We start from the raw sequence: 21,881 nt of genomic DNA, 5'->3' as shown, positions 1-21,881 counted from the left end.
TCCAATGTCACCTTAGGGGCTCGGTACTTATTTGTTATACTCAACTGCTTTTTCCTATTTTCAAACCATTTTCGCTTCGGTTAGATTTGGTGTTTGCGTTAGGATGTCACATTAAAGGTGCAGTGTGTAATTTTTAGAAGGATCTCTTGACAGAAATGCAAAATAATATATAAAACTATATTATCAGTGGTGTATAAAGACCTTTCATAATGAAGCGTTATGTGTTTATTACCTTAGAATGATAAGTTTTTATCTAACATACACAAGGGGTCCCCTTACATGGAAGCCGCCATTTTGTCCAACCATGTTCATACATAAGCCCTTAAAGAGTAACTAAACCCTAATCCAACTTTTTTTAGTTACTGGTCTGTAAGAATGATGGTATATTAGTGCTTTTCATTGATTTTAGTAAGTTTTTTGACATTTGGATATAAAGTGTTTCAATACTACAATATATGGTGTAAAAACGTCTGAGTGCTGCCCTCTTCAGGTTGAACGGTGGCTACTGCAGTTGAATTTTCCTATTGGATGTTGGGTCCAAAAAATGACTCGTGACGTAAGCAGTTTCAAGCTTACCATGCCCTTGTTACGATCTCATCACACACTTGGTACGAGCTTAGGTCGTCCCCTATCTCTGTTGGGATCTGCCCACTTTTCTCGCATTTTTCAAATATTGCCAGTGGGTGGAGTCAGGCTCTGACCAGGGGTTTAGTTACGCTTTAATGGACAAACTTTTTTACTAAGTTGTCTCCAACGATGACATGTTTGTCCGGTGGCGGCTACCGTAGCTTATGTGTTTCAAAAGCGATAGATGAGCAGTGGACTTAGCTGTTGGTTGCAGTTCGCAACCTCACCACTAGATGTCACTAAAATGTACACACTGCACCTTTAAGTATTGGCTTATACTATTTTTTCAAATGTTTTAAATATTTTCTAAATTTTTAACCATTGTTGCCTGGCATTAGGGTTAGAGTTGGGTTTGGGTAAGGATGTAATTTTATGTAAATCTAACCCTAAACCGAAGCGACGATTGTAGCAGTTGACAAAACAGTTGAGTAACCAATACGTGACAATGACACAAACAGAAATTTGTGACATTAACACAAAAAAGAATCAAAAAATTACGTTACTATAGGTATGTAATTTCGTGTGACTGGAATGAAATATCAAACTTTAAAAGTCATTGCAAACTGAAAATAGCAACAAGGCTTAAATCATGCATCATACAGAGCTATTCAAACGCAAGCGGAAATTAAAAAGTGTCCAAACCTGATCAAGATTTAATAGTTAAAGTCAAATTATAAAAACATGTATGTCCATGTCACCCGGTCATTGTTAAGTGGGTCATACCTGCATGGCAGCCATACATAAAAACTCTGTGCCCATCATATCGGCATCGACAGCGCATGACGTTGTTCATAAAGTCCGATTCGGCCATGTCCAGGGATGGATTGACCTCGATCTGGCAAAACAAACAAAAGATGTATGAAGAGCTCAGGTGCAAAAGCCACAGCCACCTCCATTGAAAGTTAGATAATGATATAAACCAAATGTTCTTGGCACGTATTATACGTTCATCAAATACTTTTGCTTAAAACTCGCTTAATCCCAGCCTCAGGTCTTTCAGAAATACAGATTTAGTCCTCTAAGTGCACAGAAGACACATAGGATGAATGACGATATGTATGTCGGATTTCAGGATTCATTACTTTACACAGTTAACGGAGGTTCACAGAATATATTAGGATAATGACAGAAATGTTGAGCCACCTTCAGACAGTGAAGAGTGACTGAAGACTTTTTTTAAAAGGGCAGATTTTTGCATGCACATAAACGGTTAAATTTGTTAAATGACTTAAGTGAACGTTGTAAAAAAACATTTTAATTACTGACTAATAACATTTTTATTAGCATTAAAGTAACATGACTAAACTTAAACACTTAAGATAAAAAATAAATCAAAAAATTAGACGCACTTAGAGGGTTTTGCGTCTAAACTCTTCATATAGTGGTCTAAAAATGAGATATTATTTACATTTTAGGGCAAAACAGCTTACAACATCCTAAATTTGTTAATTTTTATTAACTTCTTCTTGTACTGATGTAATATTTGCTTTAATCCTGGAACTTGGATAAACTGTGTCATTTTTACTATGCCAAAATAAAACAAAACTGTTATTTTATCAGAGCATTGTAAAACTTTAACAGTTTCACACAAGAATGTGGAGTCTATAAGGAAATGTTATACAATCGGTTTGCTCATCAAACCAAACTAGATCCTCCTAACAAGCTTTTCATTTTCCAGTTATACAATAGCAATATACTCATTTACTAGTAGAAGAAGTTGCTGTTTAGCCGTGCATGGGCTCAAAAGAGTCTTAAACTATTCTACATAAATGTACAAAAATCATTGAAGCAGATGTGATCGTGCCTGTTAGGCTTAAGAAGTTTTAAAGCGCTGACGGAAACACAGAAACGCTGAGTCGACGGTTCAGTTGTTTTATTTTTGCCACAAAACAATGGAAACATTTTTCTCAGTAGCTGCTCTTAAATTATTTTCTGAGCACATTTAAATGTGAAAATGTTAGTTTCTTATCTTTTGTTGCTTTATGTTTTTAATGAGAATGTACTCTGGACTACTTCTGGGTCTGTTCGACCATATGCCTGAGCGAAAAGTGCCTGTACAGCAGGCGGGTGTAAATTCCTCTGAATCTAATTGACCGTGTTTAATGGTGGTACATAGCACGCTTTGCTCTTCCAGCGGGGAATGCTTACACTTTAAAAAATAAAGATGCTTAAAAGGGATGCCATAAGAATCATTTTGGTTCCACAAAGAACCTTTCAGTTACTATGGCATCATAAAGCATTAAGCCACCAGCGCAAACCATCATTTTGGCATTAAATAACGACTGTCGGAATTTACTAAAGATACGCAGTGAATCATTAGCGCTGAAAATTTGTGATCCAGTTATTTTTGCGACTGACCCTAATTGCATATGCATTTCTAGGAGTTTCACTTTCAGATGGCAAATTTATGGAAGGAGATTTTTTAAACGCTAAAAAAAGCATAAAATGGCAGCAATTGTAGTTGATAGAAGAGGTCATAACAGTTTATTTGGAATGCCAGAGGAACATATTATTCAAAAATGTTGTTTGCCAAGCCATGATTTTTTTTTGCTAGATGAAGTAAAAAGGAGTCACTAGGAGAAATCCCACAATACCAGATTAAACTGCTTGTAAACCTTCATTATTTTGTAATCCAGTTCTTTACTATTGTTTGGATTTTACACCCCAAATTTCAGCTGAGATGTCCGTGGTGCTGAACTCAAGCGCATCAGGTGTTAGTAGATCACCCCGCACCTCATCAGCTCTGCTTATTTGTGACCCTGAACTAATTTGCGCTGCTCTTAATAGATTGTGTTGGAAATTAGCTGTTGTGCTTTTGTTATTTAATTTGTGCCTTTTTAATAAATAACCCGCAGATATTACCACTCCCATCAGCCGCTTTTTTTGGAATTGCACTCTCGCGCTAATTTGCCTCGTTTAGTAAATCTGGCCCTAAGAGTGTAATATCAAGTTATTTCTGGTCATTAAAGACAAGTAGCGTAAAGAAAAGACTACAGATTATGAATTAAAGATGGATCATTTACACAAACTCTTTCCTTTATTCCAAAAACTACACTACACAACTCGACTACAGATGGATTGGGATCAGATAGCTGGCACGTTGGCATTGCTTTATATGGAGACTAGGAGACCATAGAGCATCACTACAGCTCTCTTGCATGCCATTTATCCACAGCCTGATGCCGGTTTGTAATTTGCATCTGCCAAACATTCCTAAAATACATGCAAATCTGTCACAGAGAGTTTGAGCAAATAAATCTTCAGAACGGTCAAGGCGAATGGTGAAGGTACACTGTAATTAAAACAAAGCTTTGCATCAACCTATATTTTAAAACTGGGATGTATAAAAGACCTCTTGATTGGCCTATAAGCAGTTTTGAAATGGTTGGCTCTGCATGCAACATTCAACAGGGAATAGGGCCCTGAAATTGTGGTGCCCACAGTGATTTGGGTGATTAAGATGTTTTGAAGTTAATGACAGAGCAAAACGGGCATAAACAGCATCCTGAAATCTACTCTAAAAGAGTATCCCACCATTATTTGATGTTATTTGTGGAATTGTGAGAAAAAGTAACATCTAGTTCAGATCACACACCTGCATGATGTAGTCTCCAGGATTCACATCCGTGATGTCGATCCACTGACAGTCGATATCGTGGCGGTAGGTGTCCCAGCAACCCACCGTAATCCCTTGATCTCCATAATTGTAACATGAATATCGTTTGTGAAGTCCTGATGTAAAAACAAAAACAGCTTTGTGCGTTTGATCTATTTAACCAAATCATGGACATTTAAGTTTTTTTTACGTCGTTGTTGTTTTACCTTCGGGGCAGAAGGTGTCCTCCAAACAGAAACTGGCTTTGTGTCCTTCAGCCACACGACTTCCATTAAGCGTTAAGAGGTCGTAGTGAGTGAAGACTTCAATGCTATGATAATGCCTGAATAAACAAGATTATAATCAATTTATGCTTATGAATCCCATTTTATTTAGTATTGTCATGTAAATCCTGTAAAGATAAATAAACCACTGGTTTAAATTAATCTCGAAAATCTGACTCTGTTTGTAAAATCCAGGAGCATCTAAGTTTGATTTCAATCCCTGACATGACCTTACTCAGTCAATATATCAAGATTAGGAGAGAGCGGGGCACAACCTAACGCTTTTTGGGTTTGGCTCAATCATGATTTTTTTTTTTTTTTAGTTTGATTAATTATATTTTTACACAAGCAACACACACATCTCTGCTACAAATGACCATTTGAAGTTTCTATTACTTACCATTCTTGAACAATTACACCAAACATGACAGAAGTGCAAACGTTACAACTTACCCCATAGGTGGGGTTCATTGTAAAAGGCAGGGGGTTAGTTGTAACACTTGCTAAAACTAAAAATTACGTTTGCAGGCAAATATTTCAATACTATTTTGTCTATATACTTGAAGTGGATATTGTTTATAGACAGGTATCCATACTGTATCCATTCATCCAGCCATTTCTAACAATAATTAAATTATAAATGGATACAAATGTCTAAATATGTGAGAAAAGCAGCACAATTATGACAAAAAATTTTTTTTATATGTGACCAGTCTGTAAAAACCATACTTAAGTCTCAAAATATAATGAAAATTAAAGTCTGATTTTAGCCATTAAATTCATTATGATTTTAATCTTTGACATCACCTTATTCAATCAATATTAAAGATATGAACAAAAATACATTTTGACAAACCATTTTTGATAAGACAGGCACGTTTAATTTGTTGGCCAGCAATCATTTGTGTGTAGCCTATTTAAAACAACAGCAAGAATTATGCTATCGTTAGCCGTTTTCTAGCGCCGCTGGGTGAAAATATTTTCAAGCCTACCAAAAGAGCTGCAGACATATTTCAAAACGATGCTATGTTTTAGTCAACAAGACACTGATTAAGATGAAATAACATTGGTTTTGGTATCTTACACACCCAACTCAGAAACCAAAAAACAAACAAACATATGATTAAAAAATGTACTTACATGCCACCAAAACACTCTTTCATGAATAACTTTATGGAAAAACATCATACCTTTCTATAAATTTGTGGGAGACCGTCTTTTGGCAGCGTGAAAACAATTTGAGAAAAACAAATCGCTCAACCCCGTGCAACAATGTAAACGGTCCGTGTTACAACTAAACCTGCATGGTTTTTGCCCCGTGCACCCCTATATTTTACATTATGTAGGATGATTTTAAGTAGAAAACAGTAAATCATAAAACATGGTTTTAAAGGCCCACTGAAGTGCCTTGGAATGTGCAGCATTATTTGATGTTGTGTTGTCATTTTAACTAAAACAGGAAGTCAGAACAGAATTATCGAGAAGACCCTCCCCCTTTTTTTAAATAACCAATAGGGTTTCATTGATGGCACAATCCACTAAAGACATACTGCATATAAAGAGCATTTAATTGGACAGGAAAATTGATGAGAAGTTAAAGTGTATGTCATAAAAATTTGAGACTTTTTAGCGCACATGCGCACATGCCGAATTGTAGGTTTTGAATGCTTTTATCTTCTGTATGAGATTTTTTTTGTCCGTGTTTTGGACCATACCAGTTTATATATATTCTTAAGGCTAACTTATTTAGTAGTGTACTAAAAGGAAAAAAGTTTAGTTTTAATTTCATGGGGGCTTTAACTGTGATGTCACAAATAACCATATCTGACCCAACCATGTGTTTAAACGACCCAGCACAGGTTAATTTAAACCCAGTGGTTGGGTTTATGTAGGACTGGGAGTGCAAAAATATAAATAAATAAATACATGTACAAATAAATATATAAAACAAACATAAATAAATAAATAAATACAAAAATAAATATGCAGAGAAATATAAAAAAACCAACATGAATGAGTATTGCAACTTTTATTTCTTTATTTTTGTATTAAAATATTTTTAAAACATTTATTTATTTCTATATTTAATTATATTATTTTATTAATTTCCACATTTATGTATTTATTTATGTATTAATGTTAACATTTAATTATTTTTTTTACATTTATTTATTGATACATTTATTTATTTCCACGTTTATTTATTTCCACGTTTATTTATCCATACATTAATTTATTTCCACATGTATTTATTTAAACATTTATTTTTTCCACACATATTTATTTGTACATATCCGTGTCTAAATTTTTCACTGCACATTTATTTTTGTATTTATTTATGTTTGTTTTATATGTTTATTTGTACATGTATTTATTTATTTATTTATAATTAGTTTATATAGTCCTCCATATGGGTTGTCTATATTTTACCCAACCATGGGATAAATCAATCCATTAAAGAGTTTACAGGAAAGCATCACTTTAGCCTTTTTATACTGTATAGATTTCGATTGGAAACAACATTATTGAACTGACAATTTTAATGCTTTACAGCAATAGCCTACAACATCCTATTAACCTCACAGAACACCAAATGTTAAACATCCTGACTGACTTAAAAGCAGGTTGTGGATTTGATTTCCATACTGATAAAAACTTTATAATGCACCATAAGTGTGAATAACAATATTATAGCAACCACCCGAAACACCACAGAGTTTTGCACCTTTCACATGTTTAAGATCTCATCTATATTTCCATCTGGCTGGTGAATATGAGAACAAAAGGTGACTGTGGACCGCTGCCTAATGACCTCACTGCTCCTACATGAAGGTGTCGGCCGCCACAGTGACGCCCATTACAGGAAATTGTTGTTATGCGTTTACAGGTCTGTTTACTCAGTTCGGCTGAATGGACGGCTTTCAAACGCCATGCTCGCTTGTGTTGTTTTAGTAGATTAATGAAAGGGGTTTGCCCCACGACCCACAACAGCTCCCCTTGTTCCCACAGAATGGCTTTGCGATCATTATAAAAAACACGCAGAGGGAGTGGAGGCAGCTAATGAATTTATACAGAGACCTTGTTATGTGGTGAGATGACAAAACTGTGCTATGTTGAGCAAAGCCTCACCTGTGGCACTGGTGCCAGGTCCAGGATTCGCGTGACGCACGGGGACGGAAGTCGGCTCTGCCCAAGTTCATGATTCGTGAAGAGAAGCGCAGAAGTCGCCGGTGACCGTACGGCCAGTTCATGCGGCTGGCAGAAGAGGAAAGGCAGTTCTCCTCGTGGGCACAGGTGAGCAGGTGCAGAGGTCTGTCCTCCAGGTAAGCGCTCTCCTGCACAAGCTGGGCATCCAAAACCAAATCAGGTGCCGCTAAACAAAGATATTGATTTATTAGTGTGGATCTATTTGGTTTGGTTAAAATAATTATGAAGATTTAAATAGCTTACTTTCAGAACAGGTGACGCCGGCTGCTTTAGCCCCGCCTCCACGCGGGCAGTGAATGTGACTATTACGACGACACTGCTGGATGGAAAGTTCGGTTCCTACGCAGTGAGTCCCACTCAACACCACTTCCTCCGCTGCAGGATCACCTGGCCAATAATAGGTGTCCTATACATTGAAGAACACATTTTATTTCTCTATGTATTTAGTTACTAAATATGTTTAAACTTTTATACATAATGGTGCAGTTTTTTCATTGATGATTTTATGTAATGTTACCCCGACTGTAAACCCATGTATGGCTTAATAGATTAACACTGGGATTGACTATATGAAAGCAAAATTCAAAATAGTGCAAATGTATAGTTTTAATAAACTTTGAAACAAATGTTTCACTCGTAGGCCGCCATTTGGTTTCATTCTATTAATGCTACAGCGTGATAAGCATGATAAACAAGTCTTTAATCAGTAAAAATGTAAAATGATGAGAAGATGAGAGTTATACATGCACACAGACAGTAGGTGGCGTTATGTGGTCTTGACACCTGCATGCCATTAAAAATACAAGACCATCAACATCTTCTGTTCAGTACGGAGATACCATAGTATTTACTATAGTGAACTGTAGCAATATTCCACGACAATCATTAAATGCCATCGACCAACAGTCAGTCCCTCCAGAAAAACGCCATTATGCGATCACATGATTCAATGTATAATCAGTCAAAGTCTGCATATTTATTTTTGCAAAATATGCAGGCCTTGCATGATTTCATAATCCCCACATTTTCGTAGCAAGTCGTCATATATATCTTAGCAGAAAGTAAAAAAATTTTGCATTTACTTCACACATGTGCAACCATGTCCCCTGTTGTCATGGGAATGTTAGGAAGTGACATAATTATGCGAAATGAACATAAATGAAAAGCTGCAACAGCTTTTGCTAGTTCACGCAATTTCATTGCATAAAATTGCATAAATATCCCGCATCACATTTATAAAGAAAATGTGCTGCAAGATCAAGGATTTTTGCCCGCAACAATCACAACAAAAACTCTGCGTTATTCTGGAAGGACTGCACAGTATGCACGAAACATAATGGCGGCCTCCACAACTTAAAATGAGTATAACATGTTGGGATTTTAGTAATAAAAATATTGAATGTGTTTCTATCAATAGATTTTAGTAGTAGAAGGCAAATAAAAAGTTTTTATAGTCGAGGTATCCTTTAAAGCTGCAAAACTTTTGCCTCTATATCGCCGTCTCTGTTTGAAACATAAAAGTACAGGTTACTCGTGTACTGTATTTATCTTCAGTGTTGGGGGTAACGCATTACAAGTAACGCGCATTATGTAATAGTATTACTTTTCTGAAGAAACGAGTAACACATTACTTTATAATTGTACACATATTGTTTTATGTAATGTGAGTTACTTTTCAGTTTAATTAATTCAATTTAAAAATAAAATAATGTACTTAATTAAACTGAACACATGGTAGGCCAGAGCTTGACATTTTTGCGATTATAAAAAAACACCTGCAAGGCCTGAAAGAGATCCAAGTAAGAAAAAGTTACGCAAAAGTAACTGAAAATTAAGGTAAGCATTACTTTCCATGACAAGTAACTAAGTAACACAATTAGTTACTTTTTTGGAGAGTAACTTAATATTGCAATGCATTACTTTAACTTTCCCCAACACTGTTTATCTTTATGTGTAGTTTACATTGTAAATTGTTATTATAAGCTTATTTGGGTAAGAGAAAGAGACAGTTTTGATCATAATTTTTTTATGCACTTGATCAGTAACTGATATTTGTTTATTTTTAACCAAAAAGTAAAAAAAAACATTGTCAGGTTCAGACCAGACACTTCCTTGCATTACAGTCACTGATCTATATAAATGACTGGATTGCGCATGACGTCACAACTGTGAAGCCACCGCGCCGCCATGTTGGTATACCCAAACATTCCATTAAATCAATGGACGCGATCAGATTTTAATGATAAAACATCACTTTACTAGTCTTCGTTTTTATATCTGAAGTTATCCTGTACATTATTACAACAGAAACGTCCTAAGCATGTACATAGTTATTTACTGAAAGTTGTACATTTTAGTTTTTAATCAGTTATTATACATTAATCTTCATTACAGTATTAGATCAGCAGACAGACCGCAGCATATTTAGTATTAATGACAAACGTGCTCATTCTGAAATCTAAATAAATAATCATACTTTGCACTGCATGCAATAATTTGCTGGTTTTATGTTATCTAAACTTACAAGTTACCTAAACTTATTTAGAGAAATAACGCTGACCGTGTAGCTGAATGTCAAAAAAACTTTATTTATACCCGTGTCATTAACAAAATGCAGCACACACACTCACCTTAACGGTTTTTTATAAATCCATTTTCCTGCCCGATTAAAACATAAACATTGCAAATAACACCAGAATTAACAGTTAATTTACGTACACATATCCTAAAAGTAATCTTGCGTGACTGATACGCTGTAAAGCGGGGGAATTTAAAACATGATTTTGAAGTCAATGACGCTCTCTGCCGGTTGGGTATACCAAGATGGCGGCTCGAACTCTGCGCTGGCTTCACCTCACACTGTTACGTTAAGCGTTCTATGCGCAATCCAGTTATTTATATAGATCAGTGATTACAGTAATGAAAATCGAAAGGCTAAAGGGCATCACACACCGGACGTGCAGCTCAGCGCCGTGTCAAGTCGCGTCTAGGACAACTCGGAGGTGTTGTACACCAGAAGTGCACATTAAATAGCGTGAGCTTAGTCAGATAGTGTTTACTTCAAAATGCAAAATATACGTTAGCAGCCAATGTTAATCGTTAATGATTTGAGACAAATATGATGTTATTTAATGTTAAACTATGTGAGTGGCGCTCTGTGGCACGACACGGATTTGAACGAATTCCTGAGTCGTAGCTGGGCGCCGCGGACAGGCGCCACCTGTCGGCGCCGGTGTGTGTATACTCATAGAAAACAATGTGTTTGATTTTTTTTAGAACGGCGTACCGTTCAACAATTTTAGAAACAGAAATATTTGATCATCTTTAGTGTAGTCACCCTAGGACTAGAGTTTGCAGTAATGTACTCTTGTCATTTTATCAAGCAGCTTCTTGAGGTCTCACCCCAGGTTTATTAAAAAGATCTATTCCAGACTCATACTGACTCTTGTTTCTCCATTATTTAGTCCAAGTCGATTTAAAATAATTTGTTGTCACATTTATATTTTTGTTTACAAAAGTCTAAAAACACATAGTTTACTGCTAACCTGTCCCACCCCATCACCTTTACAAAACAACTTCTGTATAAAACTACAGTAATGTTCCCCAGAAATATCCCACCCTTAAAACATGCACAGCAAGCTCTCAAATACACACCGACCGAGGCAACCAAAGCAAATAAAAACAAGAAACATTCAGGTGATATTACTGGAAAACACAACATGGCGTCTCACCTGATGGGCACGTGCGGCGAAGCCGTAGCCCAGCTGTCTGCACACCACCATGGCTTCATTTATTCCCCAGTTCTCACTGCAAACCGTTCCCCATCGCTTTCTGCCCCCGACCTCCACGAGCACCTCCACACGACCCTCGCCCGTGTCCCTGCCTCCTGCCAGCCGCACCTGAAACGCAAACACAAAAGAGAAAAACATATATGAGCATGACTGATATGAGCCATGGCAAAATAACTTAGCGTTATAAATGGGGCAGAATCTTTTCTGGATCATTCTGAATGTATTTATTTTTGCACAAGGGTGAAAAACTCTTGACTCTATTATTTATGGGTCACATGCATAAACTACTGCTAGTTGCTTACTGTGGTTTCCAATCCTGTCTTAGGAACATTGCATTTGACCGAAGCGTCCCGGTTATGTTTAAACGTCCAGGGAGGGACTTCCTGGAAGAAACAGTCCAGAATTGAACGTTCTGTGCCTGTGCACTTCACAGAGTTTATATGGATCGGCCCCGTTCCTGTAAAACAAACAAACAGTAAATGTCACTGGAGCTTTGCAAGTTCAAAGTTACAAATATAAAACAAAACAAAAAACAAACCCGTTTGGGTACTTTCCCTCATAGAGACCCTTTGCTAAACCTTGTCTTAAAAAAATGATGACAAATCCCACCCTAGCAACTGTTGCCAACCACCATATTATCATTTGGTTCAAAATTTGTTTTAGGACAATCTTGTATGCTTGAAAACACAAATTACCAAAGTACAGTACGTATGTGTATTTTATTTATTTTCCAAACACATGCAGTGGATCAAACTCAAATCTCAGCAAGATTTGAATTATTTCAGTGCACATTTTTACTCCTTATGAAACATAAAAGATCAAAGAGAGAGCTGGCGACTGGCCGTTTAGTGCTTTCTACAAAAACAAATAGTATACATACTGTAGTATAAAGGACTTGCACACCTGTGAGGGCCATGCGTGAGTCAAATGCAAATCAAAGGTCTACGTTTGCTCCTTAACATTGTCTTTACGTTGTATGGAGATGTATGGAAAGCACTTTCAAACAGCTGACACACTTCATTTCCTTCCTTGAAAACATTACTCGCCTCACTTGTGACCCTGCATGTAAAATCCAGCCTAACGTCTCAGTTTAAGATTATAAGCATCAACGTTTAATTTCAACCACTGATTTCACAATGATTTCAATCTTTGACATGATCTTACTCAGTCAGTTTTAAAGATATCAAGTTTATATTTAATGTAGAAAATGGCTGTTTCTCAAGATGAGTTCTTCAGCGATCTTGCGTTCTTGTGTCCTCGCTCTACATCATCATTAACCGTCGAGGTTCAATTTCAATTCTCAAGAACGCAATTACAGAGGACGCATAAAAATACCGGATGTGTTCTTGATATCGAGGATGCATCGAGTGCAGACTTGGGCCCTGTCCCAAATGGCACACTCCGGACTTGTGGTCCTCCTCAGATTCCACACTTTGATGACATCACGTAGTCCAGACTTTAGAGACCCTTGATTCGAGTCCACGTGGGTGCACCGGAGTTGTATTTTGGGACAGAGGTCCTGTCCCAAATGGCACACTCCGGACTTGTGGTCCTCCTCAGAGTCCACACTTTGATGACATCACGTAGTCTAGACTTTAGGGACCCTTAATGCGAGTCCACGTAAGTGCAACAAAGTCGTATTTTGGGACCGACTCGAGCGTCACACCGGAAATAGGTAGAGAAGTTGCCCGTCAGTGTGAGCTCCTCCCTTCCGTTGTCTGATTGGTCTGATTGCTCTTTCGCAAAGACTTCTGGGTTGGTAAAGTGCATCAAGGGGGCAAAGGAGGCGCTGATGAGCACACTTCAAAGCGTAAAAATGACAGATGGGACACCCTATGGACTCGTGGACTAAGTGAGCACGCGCAATTTAAGGCCACGAGACCGAAAGTCTACATGAAGTGCGCCATTTGGGACAGGGCCAGACTCGAGCATCACACCGGAAATAGGTAGAGAAGTTGCCCGTCAGTGTGAACTCCTCCCTTCCGTCGCCTGATTGGTCTGATTGCCCTTTCGCAAGGACTTCTGGGTTGGCAAAGAAGACCGCATCAAGGGGGCAAAGGAGGCGCTGATGAGCACACTTCAAAGCGTAAAAATGACAGATGGGACACCCTACGGACTCGTAGACTAAGCGAGAACGCGCAATTTAAGGCCACAAGACCGAAAGTCCACATGAAGTGCGCCATTTGGGACAGGGCCATACACGCTGAAAACGCTTTACGCCCCAGAAGTCATTGTGGCAAAACAATGGCGGAGGTCAGGTGACCAACAGGAACATTGCACACATCTCAAATCCCACATGTGCGTTCTGTGTTCTCGCGACCTTCTGCGTTCGTTCTTCCAAGGTCCCCTGGCAAGACCGATCTCCATGAGAATGCAAGTCTGTTCTTTGCATTTCTGGAATTTAGAAACAGCCAAGTGAAAGTGAACGAGACGCTGTGTCACCGTAGTGACGCTTAGGGAGACGCAGCGCGAGTTCCCTCATAAGGGAACAGTTAAAATGACTTTAGCCACTTTGAGCTCAGTTCTGCGAAGCCAGTCACAAAAGATTGGCTGATGTCCAAACAGTGAATGTATATTTTTCTTCAAAGAGAAAATTACATATAATCAAAGACGTAACCAAATATCCAAGATAGGCGTTTACCAGAAGTAAAAATGCAAGTCATCTACCACAAACCTGAATATTGTGGGTGACACATCCAGATCAAAAGTGGCTATAGCCCTACATTTAATAGATACAGTACAGAATAAAAAGACCAAAATACAGGCTGTACCAATAATCTTAGAAATATTGATATTAACCATACATCTAAACAGTTATAAAGACCAAAGGATTATCACATGTCAAAAAAAGGCCAGAAGAGTGAGTGGAAAATTAAAGCAAAGATTAAGTAGTCCAGAAGTGACCGATGGAAAGGGAGTGACTGTACAAAAGCGTTTCACTAGACTGTGGTTTATGGAAAATGGACATTTTCTTTTCCCTAAAATTAAACGACATATATATTTGGCAATAATGGTGTTTTTCTTTCATGCGATGGCTATAATCCCTATTTTAAGAGCAGATTAAATGACTATACAAGAAATATTTCGGTCAGCATCTGTTTAAAGTCAGTGGAAGAAACGCATGTTCTGCATAAACAATATAATATACATTTCTCTATATATATTGTGCGTTGATGGATGTCTGCTTAAAGTGTGTGTGTGTGTGTGTGTGTGTGTGTGTGTGTGTGTGTGTGTGTGTGTGTGTGTGTGTGTGTGTGTGTGTGTGTGTAAAGTACATGTGAGAAAAATGATCCTTAAAAAAATCTTTGTCTATTCGTCTTCAAAGAGATAGATTTAGTAATAGATACTGTAGATTTACTTTCATCTAACTAGGTCAGGGTTAGATTATGCTTCAGCAGATTTTGTTGATTAACGCTACATTGTCTATCAAAAAGGAGTGACTTGAGCTAGTTTTATGATCAGTTTGGATAAAACTCATTTTAAGATTTTGTTACGGAAAATTTAAAGCATTGAAAGCTACAGGCCATTCTTTAGAAAATCAACCACAGTCAAGTACGTGTAGCAAAATGCGTTCTTCTGCAAAATGCTCATTTCTGTCTCTTTTTTACTCTGTGTATGTTTTTGTGGCCTCGGCTTTGCTTGGGAAATGACACACGACTATAAAGTCCCTAAAGACTTCTGCTCAATGTAAGGGCTTTGATCTCGGTTCTCCCGCCTCTGTTGGATCAGAAACTTAGCTAATAACTTGCTAATAAACTGAATGGTATTTACAGCAGAATGCAGTTAATCTATCTGACAACTGAAGATTTATTGATTAACAACCACCAAACCAATATATGAGGAACAAAGTCACGTCATGTCTTCACATTTTTCCAGAGAAGCAAAGATTGGCATATTTCAAGTGACACAACCACAAGAATACTTTCACTATCATAAAGTCAAATCTAGTTTCATGGCTTGTAGAAAAATTTCTCACCATTTGCAAAATGTTTCCATTTTTAACTTTGCTTCTGGTACAGTTCAGTCCATTTACTTTAATAACAGTCTGTTGCAACAGTGCTGAAGGTTTTTAGGGCAGCCCTTACTGTACCTTCTGTTCTTTACATCAAAATCTTCGCAAATCATCATTAACCACAAATTACCACTGCGCTCTTTCACTCCTTTGTATGTTGGCACCTGATAAAACATAAATTTTGAGTTACACCTTATTTCACATCCTTAGTTGACTAAAGTCATTTTGGTTATTTACTGGCTGCTTTCTACATAAAATGATCCTACGTAATGTAAAGAACATTTTGTAAAATTCAACCTTGATATCTTTAATATTGACTGAGTAAGGTCATGTCAAAGAAACTTTGATGCAAACTTTGATGTTCCTGATCTCATGACTTGAATACAGCCTGGAGCTCTTAAATTGTTTAAAAAAAACAATTCACTTAAAAATAAAGAGTAACATGCCATGTCTGTTTTTCAGGAAGTCTCGAGTAAATTGCTACTGTCATTTTTGTCTTTGGCAGTGAAATATCCTGTCAGACTGGAGCTCTGATGGGCAGCGAGTCTCGTCTCTCAGCCAAACTAAACTCACATCCACATCAGATCTGAACTCAACTGAGAATAACAAAAGGTTCAGGGAAAGTTTCTCATCATTGTCAATGCTATGCAATGCATGTTTTGCACCTGACAATTATGTTATTGCATAATAAACACATCGCCTTGTGCTTCACATAGTCAGCCGGTATGTTCAGGTGCAGACACTCATAATCCTTAAATAAGCAAAGCTTACAATCTTCCTCTGAAACTTTAACTGTGTCAAACTCAGCGCAAATATAATCCCTTAGTCATGATTCACCTTCTTCCCAAAACACTAGATTATCTCAAAGCTGACTACAGGAAAAATTATGTCATTATGTCATTTCAGTCTGTTCCTCAGAATGTTCAACTTTCTTTTACCTTGGCCCATGTACGCTCCAGTGAGAGCCTCTTTGGCTGTGCCGAAGCCCAGCTCTCTGCACACAACGCTGGCTGAGATACGGTCCCATAGGTGGTCAACCACAGTTCCCCACTTCCCTTCTCGCAGAACCTCAACTCGACCTTCTCCCAGACGTGGCCCTGCCTTTAGACGCACTGGCAGCTATATGAGGAGACAAAAACACAACGGGTCACAGCAAGGTATTGCTAAATTAAATATTGTTGAGTAGGTATGTACAGTAATAGATTTGTTTAGATGGCCAGTGTCAGTTTTTTGTTTTTATTACGGGGGTTTACCTCCACCGGGTGAGGGGCCTGAGGTCTCCCAGAAGACATGCGGGCGAATTGAGGTCCTGGTACGCAGCGGGCCACAGCATGCCGACCGTTCTTACATGGACCCGAGCTTCTGGGGATTGAGAGCTGAGCGTGGCAATCTGCTAAACTCTGTTCTGTGCCCAGACAATGCAATTTTTCAACCCAGAATCCCTTCTTTTTAGCCATTTGACTTAATCTGGAAGATAAAGAGAGTCAGCAGGTGTCAGTGTACAAAGGTCAAGAGTTTTGGGTGATCAAGGTTAGGCGATGTGACATCTTATAAGTCATGAACCAGACTGCACTCACCTAAAGGATTATTAGGAACACCATACTAATACTGTGTTTGACCCCCTACCTTAATTCTACGTGGCATTGATTCATCAAGGTGCTGAAAGCATTCTTTAGAAATGTTGGCCCATATTGATAGGATAGCATCTTGCAGTTGATGGAGATTTGTGGGATGCACATCCAGGGCATGAAGCTCCCGTTTCACCACATCCCAAAGATGCTCTATTGGGTTGAGATCTGGTGACTGTGGGGGCCATTTTAGTACAGTGAACTCATTGTCATGTTCAAAAAACCAATTTAAAATGATTCGAGCTTTGTGACATGGTGCATTATGCTGCTGAAAGTAGCCATCAGAGGATGGGTACATGGTGGTCATAAAGGAATGGACATGGTCAGAAACAATGCTCAGGTAGGCCGTGGCATTTAAACAATGCCCAATTGGCACTAATATCCCCTACACCATTACACCACCACCATCAGGCTGCACAGTGGTAACAAGGCATTGTGCAAATGTAGCCTCTTTTTCCTATTTGTAGTGGAGATGAGTGGTACCCGGTGGGGTCTTCTGCTGTTGTAGCCCATCCGCCTTAAGGTTGTGCGTGTTGTGGCTTCACAAATGCTTTGCTGCATACCTCGGTTGTAACGAGTGGTTATTTACACTCACAGACTGCCGCATACTGGATGTTTTTCCCTTTTCACATCATTCTTTGTAAACCCTAGAAATTGTTGTGTGTGAAAATCCCAGTAACTGAGCAGATTGTGAAATAAACAGATTTCGTATTGTGATGGGTTGCCACTTTATACCCTAAAGCAGGGGTCTCAAACGTTTTTGTGAGAAAGGGATACCACAATGATGGATAAAACAATCTGGAGGGCTACTTTTTAAAAATAGTCTTTCACTTGTTGACATGCTTTATCATTGTTTAAAATGTTAACATACATAACAGAAGCCAAGCTAATATTAAAATAAATGTATATTAAAATTGAGGCTATTAGGAGAATGTGGGTTGGCGGGCACCTCACAGTGTTTGTGCGAGCACCATGTTGGAGACCACAGCACTAAAGCACATCTGTATTATTGTTGTTATTACATAAAAAAGTGAACGTGATTTTACCTGGTTGATGAATCCTTGACTTTCTTATCCCATATTTTTCTGCAAAAAAAAAAAGGATTTAAGAAAAGGTAAAAATGGTGTTATTCACGGCAGCATGACAAACATACAGAAAATAAGTTACAGACCACTTGAGGTTTGGTCATAAGCAGCAGCTACAATAAATCCTCAAAAACTCAAGGCCTTGAGCAGTTCATTAGGAAATTAGGAAAATGTAAAAGACTAAATCTGTGTGTATATACTGTAAAAACATCAACACATTATGTTTAAACCTTATTTATACTCCAAACTAAAGCTTCATCTGTCTCTATAATACGACAATAATAATAGATGGCACACAGACGTAGACGACTAAACACTCACTCGTATGTTTTAACTTAATCTACCACTAAATGAGCTTTCAAAAATGTTGATCCTATAAACAGATATTTCCACTGGCAGAAGAACGAGAACAGCAAGACTTCCCAAAAACAAACTGAGAGAGAGAGAGAGAGAGAGAGAGATCCATCTGTCTGTGTGAACATCTACTGTTAATGCACTTGTAAACACAGCGAGACATTATATCATTACCATCACTGTCATCAACACCATTATCATCTAAGTAAATGTGTCTCGTTTTGTGATGTTAAAATACTTTTTTCCTACCACAGCTCAATATACAGAAACAACTATAAGTACAACATATTTTCCTGGAAAGTGTAAACACTGTGGTCCTGTGGTGCTTTCAACATTGTTCTGTTTCTTTAAACTTCCCATCAAGACCGATATTTCACCACTAACTCAACCAATGCTGGAAGTTTGTGACAGATAGACAAACTGAACAAAACTTAAAGATCAATCCATCATATTCCCTATACTGTGTGTCATGTAGATTGCTGGAGACAATCCGATCCTATTCTTTCCTAGATGGACCAAAGGTATACAGTACAGGACAGTAAGATTTGTGACCCTGCCTGTGAAAACCCAACTAATGTCTTTTTTGTAATTTACTGTTCCTAGATGATGTAAAGAACATTCAGTGAAAATATTATCTTGATATTTTTCATATTGACTGAGTAAGATCATTTTAAAGATTGAAATCAAACTTTGATGCTCGTAATCTCATAAAACTTTATCCTGTATTTCACAGACAAGGTCACATTTCAGTGTTTAATTGTAGTTCTAAACGTAGTTTCGAGAGGAGCCTAAACATTCAGGTCTGTCAATCATCATTATGGGCGTATATAAGGCAGCCTTCCGGCCTCCGGGTCCAGCTTCAGTTTTTCCGGCATCCCTCCTCCTCCCCATCTCCTCCTTCACTGCTCTCTTTCTTCCTCTGTGCATTTCTGTTGCAAGGGGGGGTTGAACTTGGGGCTCGAGCCCCGGCCTCAGGTTTGCTCTCTCTGAAAGTTCAGAGCTCAGCTGTAGAGCTCCCTTCGAAGACAGCAAGCCAAGTTTGTTTACCATTAATCATTAAGATCTGAATGCGCAGGCAAACTATTGAAAAGTGGTACAAAAATTACACACTTCACTTTTTAAATGAGGACTTAAAGGGACAGTATGTAGGATTGTGGCCAAAACTGGTATTGCAATCACACAACTGGTGGCCAATACACAAAATGACAACATAAACATCAGTTGAGGGCTGCAACTCCACTTTTTAAATGACAATATCCTGGCCGGACCACTGTTGTTAGTGATATAAGTATTTAAATTGAAAATGATTTCTTAAAGGGAAACCAGGCAAGTCTGCGTAATATTTCTCTACGAGCTCCCCCTAGTGTCTGAAAGTAAATGCTTTCAAACACACTGTTGTAAAAACGAAGTGTTGTCCCTCACCCCTCGGAACCAAGTTTATCAGCTTATTTTCAATCCAGTTAGGTTTCTCTTCCGTCAAAGGTTTTCGATGCTTCTCTGCCATTTGCAACAATCGCTAGCCGTGTTTAGCTCGCCTGCCTCTGTGTTGTTTGCTGTAAAGTGATACTGCTTCTCGCGATATCTGAGACTTTGCGAGACTGAAGGACACCGGGTCGGATACAGCGAAGTTGCAAGTGGGGTATTCTTCCTACAGACGGTAGGGGCGGGCGAGAGAGACTTTATTCGTTCGGTAAGGAGTCATTTAACCATATACCGACTTACGAAGATGATTTATTAACATAAAAATGCTGCCTTGTGTCCCTTTAATGTCTAGTGACATATCAGGGATATTTTATCATTAATTGATATAAATTTCTTACATACTGTTCCTTTAATATCATATCATAATATGTATATTTCTCTTACAAAATCACTTTGATTACTCTTAAAAGGCCTTTATTTATCCCCCGGAGCCGTGTGGATTTACTTTTGTGAATGGATGGATGAACATTTTTTGGACTTGAAGGAGCTGGACCCTATATTCATTTATAATAAAGATTGGAAAAGCTAGGACATTTTCAAAAATATCTGATCGCTATGTGTTCGTATGAAAAAGGCAGCCCAGTCCCAAGAAATTTCGTGCTATATTGATGTAAATTTTAATTGAATTTTTTCGTAATATTGTCACACATTTTTGTGTTTTTTCGTGATCGTATCACGAATTTCTATCACGTATTGGTTGCTCAACTGTTTTGTACTATTTTCTTACCATTGGCGCTTCGGTTTGGAGTTAGATTTACTTAAAATGAAATCCTTACCCAAACCCAACTCTAATCCTAACACCAGATGACAATGGTTTAAAATCAGAAAATGTAAAAAATAAATCAGAATTTTTTTTATAAACCAATACTTAAAATGACATCATAATGCAAACACCAAATCTAACCCTAAACCAAAGCGACACTAGTGTGAAAATATGGAAAAAGCAGTTGAGTAACCAATACGTGACAATGACACGTAAACAGAAATTCGTGATACGGTCACGGAAAAACGTGGAAATTCGTGACAATATCACAAAAAAAGAATCAAAAATTTACATTACTATATCACAAAATTTCGTGAGACTGGGTTGGAAAAAGTAACATATGTATCTCAGGTCGCTTCCGGTCGAGTAAATCATGGGGTCATTTAAATTTTTGGCTAAACTAACCATTTAAATACAGTTGTTTAATTCTGATCCATCCAAATGAAATTAAAGTGAAAATATCAACCAATAAAAAATAAATTAAAGTTAAATTCTGTGTGGGATTTTCAATTTAATGAACTCATAAAATAATCTGGATCCTTCTACCACATGTCACTCTGTAGTAACTTTGTAGTAACTCACTATATAAAATATGTCACTAAGATTTATTCTCATGTTGTTACAAACCTGTATAAACTTCTGTTCTGATGACCACAAAAGAAACCAAACCGATCAGAGGCCCCATTGACTTCCATAGTAAAAAAAAGAATACTATGGAAGTGAATAGGGCTCATGATCAGTTTGGTTTCAAACATATTTTCCTTTTGTGGTCATCAGCACAAAGAAATGTATACAGGTTTGTAACAACATGTATACATTCATTTAACGTACATCCTTGTTATATATTCTGGGATATTTATGTGCCTTTAGGACAGGACAGAAAAGTACAGGGTGGAGAGAGGAGAACAAAACTGAACTGAACTCAGGTCACCGAATGTGCACATGAGCCACATGTTGTAGCTCTGCCTTTCATCAGCACCAGGGTTGACTTAGTGTAAACTGAATATTAAAAGATTTGTGGTTTAGTCTGAAGAGGTGACGAGAGGAGATAAC

General features: G+C 37.8%; 1 protein-coding gene across 1 annotated transcript in view; it reads right to left on the bottom strand.

The window, feature by feature from the left end:
* The window catches only part of loxl4 (lysyl oxidase-like 4), a 37,894-nt gene that overhangs the window by 3,711 nt on the left and 12,302 nt on the right, over window positions 1-21,881 (bottom strand). Inside the window, exons 5-14 of the mRNA XM_055170923.2 lie at window positions 18,191-18,229; window positions 16,770-16,983; window positions 16,455-16,635; window positions 11,807-11,961; window positions 11,445-11,612; window positions 7,957-8,119; window positions 7,636-7,879; window positions 4,450-4,565; window positions 4,223-4,359; window positions 1,351-1,462 (exon numbers count right to left, since the gene is read on the bottom strand). Of these exons, the coding sequence (XP_055026898.1) occupies window positions 1,351-1,462; window positions 4,223-4,359; window positions 4,450-4,565; window positions 7,636-7,879; window positions 7,957-8,119; window positions 11,445-11,612; window positions 11,807-11,961; window positions 16,455-16,635; window positions 16,770-16,983; window positions 18,191-18,229 (1,529 nt within the window). The remainder of the gene's footprint in view (window positions 1-1,350; window positions 1,463-4,222; window positions 4,360-4,449; window positions 4,566-7,635; window positions 7,880-7,956; window positions 8,120-11,444; window positions 11,613-11,806; window positions 11,962-16,454; window positions 16,636-16,769; window positions 16,984-18,190; window positions 18,230-21,881) is intronic.

The sequence above is a fragment of the Misgurnus anguillicaudatus genome, chromosome 11 (genome assembly GCF_027580225.2).
Source record: "Misgurnus anguillicaudatus chromosome 11, ASM2758022v2, whole genome shotgun sequence".
Lineage (NCBI taxonomy): Eukaryota > Metazoa > Chordata > Actinopteri > Cypriniformes > Cobitidae > Misgurnus > Misgurnus anguillicaudatus.
Note: the sequence above shows the minus strand (reverse complement) of the source record. Positions and strands in the feature narration are given on the sequence as shown.